General features: G+C 47.6%; 1 protein-coding gene across 1 annotated transcript; it reads left to right on the forward strand.

The window, feature by feature from the left end:
- Positions 1-242: 242 nt before the first annotated feature.
- LOC125505717 (altered inheritance of mitochondria protein 3-like) lies at positions 243-2,078 on the forward strand. Its single transcript, XM_048670038.1, has 4 exons — positions 243-324; positions 637-826; positions 883-1,078; positions 1,465-2,078. The coding sequence occupies exons 2-4, from the start codon at positions 704-706 to the stop codon at positions 2,058-2,060; spliced, it is 915 nt and encodes a 304-aa protein (XP_048525995.1). The 5' UTR covers positions 243-324; positions 637-703; the 3' UTR covers positions 2,061-2,078.
- The last annotated feature ends 10 nt before the right edge of the window (positions 2,079-2,088 follow it).

The raw sequence follows: 2,088 nt of genomic DNA on the forward strand, positions 1-2,088 counted from the left end.
AGACTTGTCAGAGGTGTTTGTTTATTAGAGTAGATGAAATTTGTAACATTAACCAATACTTACACTTGCACAGCTTGCAAAAGTTGATTAGAACAAAACAAATCACAATCAGATGTCAACACCAATGTCTACAAAGCAACTGTCAAATTACTACTAAACTTGTAGTTATATTTTAGCCACCAGGGGGCGTCTGGATTTTTGAACTCGCGAATAAACTATGCTTGGCGAGAGACATTGACATGTATTTTATTTACATTTAGTCCTGGTCATTGTTGAGGTGTCACTCGTCACGGGTATTTGTGTACGTTTGCAGCGCCCCCTTAGGTAGGTAGTGGAATTCGCGATTAGTTTGAAAGTTTTTGTAGTATCTTGCGCGGTTGTCAGCTGGAGCGTCTGTTCCCGCTGATTTGAATTCAGCGATTTTTGGTTGAATCAAAAGTTTTAAGTTAAAACTATTTTTCATTGTTGTTGAATTCAACTTTTCCATTCGTACGCGAAAGGCTCCTTACAACTCTTATCATGCTACTAGATACTATTTAAAGTACTTTATATTGAATTAAAAAAATTGGTAAAATACAAAACTCTGTTCGTTTATTAGCAAAATCGTTTGAGTTTCACATAGAAATTATCTTGCAGGCCGCCTCCATATCCTCCATATCCTCCAGCGCAGGGCTTTCCGTCCCAGCATCCACGACCGGCGCACATGGCGCCACCCCCCCATCAAATGGGGCCGATGGCGCCGCCGCCGGCACCCATGGGCCAAATGCAGCCGCCTCAGATGGGACCGCAACCAATCAACGCCAGTGGACAGCCGCCCAACCCCATGGTACGTTTCGGCTGCTTATGGCTGCTGTTCAGTGGCTGTAATTGTTGAGGTTGCAGGTTCCTTCTTCGCAAAGTCAGCCGATGCCGCCTCCTAGCCAGCCGCCCAACAGCATGCAGGGCGGCTACCGGGCCCCCATGCCTCCCCACAGCCGGCCCCCAGTACCACGGGGGGCGGGCGGCTTGAGGGCACCCATGGGGAATCGATCGCCCGGAGTCAGGCCGAGAGCGCCCATCATCCGACCGAGGGGAACTGGTAAGGTTTTGGCGAAGAGTTCGTAAGTTATAGAGAAGACAGCCGGACGATTTGTATTCATGTTTTGCTCGGCGTTTCTAGGACTTTGTTCCTTTGACTAACTAGGATACTTTGCGCTGTTGTGCAATGTATCCCAATTGTAGTACCAAAGTATCAAATTGTAAATTTTCTGGCGGCTTTTGACTTGAAAATTATTCATACATTCTAAACTCATATGGTTTGGATCCTGCTCTAATGTTATTTGCTGTGTCTGACTGTCCTCTCTTTAACCAATATTTTGGGTTGGTTTTTTTCGTCTATCACTAAAGTTTGTGATATCTCGATTATTTTCTTTACTATCGGGCTAGTTGATTTTCACGCCCACACTAATGTGACACTGTTTGCAGGGCCTTGTGCAGTGATCAGGGGACCGACGCGTCCACGAATCACCAACTTGCAAAACGGCCAGAGGCCGAGCAAGGCACATTCCGTAATCAAGCGCGAGTCTAATCAGGGCATACCGGGGAAGCGCCGAAGAGTGGACGTGCTGACTCCCTCCGATAAGGACGACGACGATTGCCAAGTGATATGCATCCAGCAGAAGAACTCGGGCTTGCCCCAAATCGAGAACGTCCACGGCGGGCCTGAATCGGTGGAAAACAGTATTATGAAGCTGTCCGATTCGATCACTCTATCGGTGCGGAATCCGCCCCCTAAGCCGGCAGATACTCCGCAAAAATCGGACGCCAAGGCGGTAGCCAATGTGCTGGCCAGTCGTGGAATCACGGTCACCGCTTCGGGGAAAAGCAAAGAATCTCCTACTAAACAGATGTCTAGCAGTACCGCTCTCAGTTTGAATGGAGCTGTCAGTATAGTTGCCAAGAATCTCTCTTCCACTTCGAAGGTAAGTGGCAGTTTTTGTACCGATAACTTGATTAGGATGAGGCTGCATCCGGCAGCGTGGTTCGGAAAAACCCAACTGCGTTATCTACTTCGGAAATAGCATGTTTTGATTTCTTGAGCTGAGGTTG

The sequence above is a fragment of the Dendroctonus ponderosae genome, unplaced genomic scaffold (assembly GCF_020466585.1).
Source record: "Dendroctonus ponderosae isolate FM_Combo_2020 unplaced genomic scaffold, Dpon_F_20191213v2 Dpon_F_20191213_950, whole genome shotgun sequence".
In the NCBI taxonomy this organism is placed as follows: Eukaryota; Metazoa; Arthropoda; class Insecta; order Coleoptera; family Curculionidae; genus Dendroctonus; species Dendroctonus ponderosae.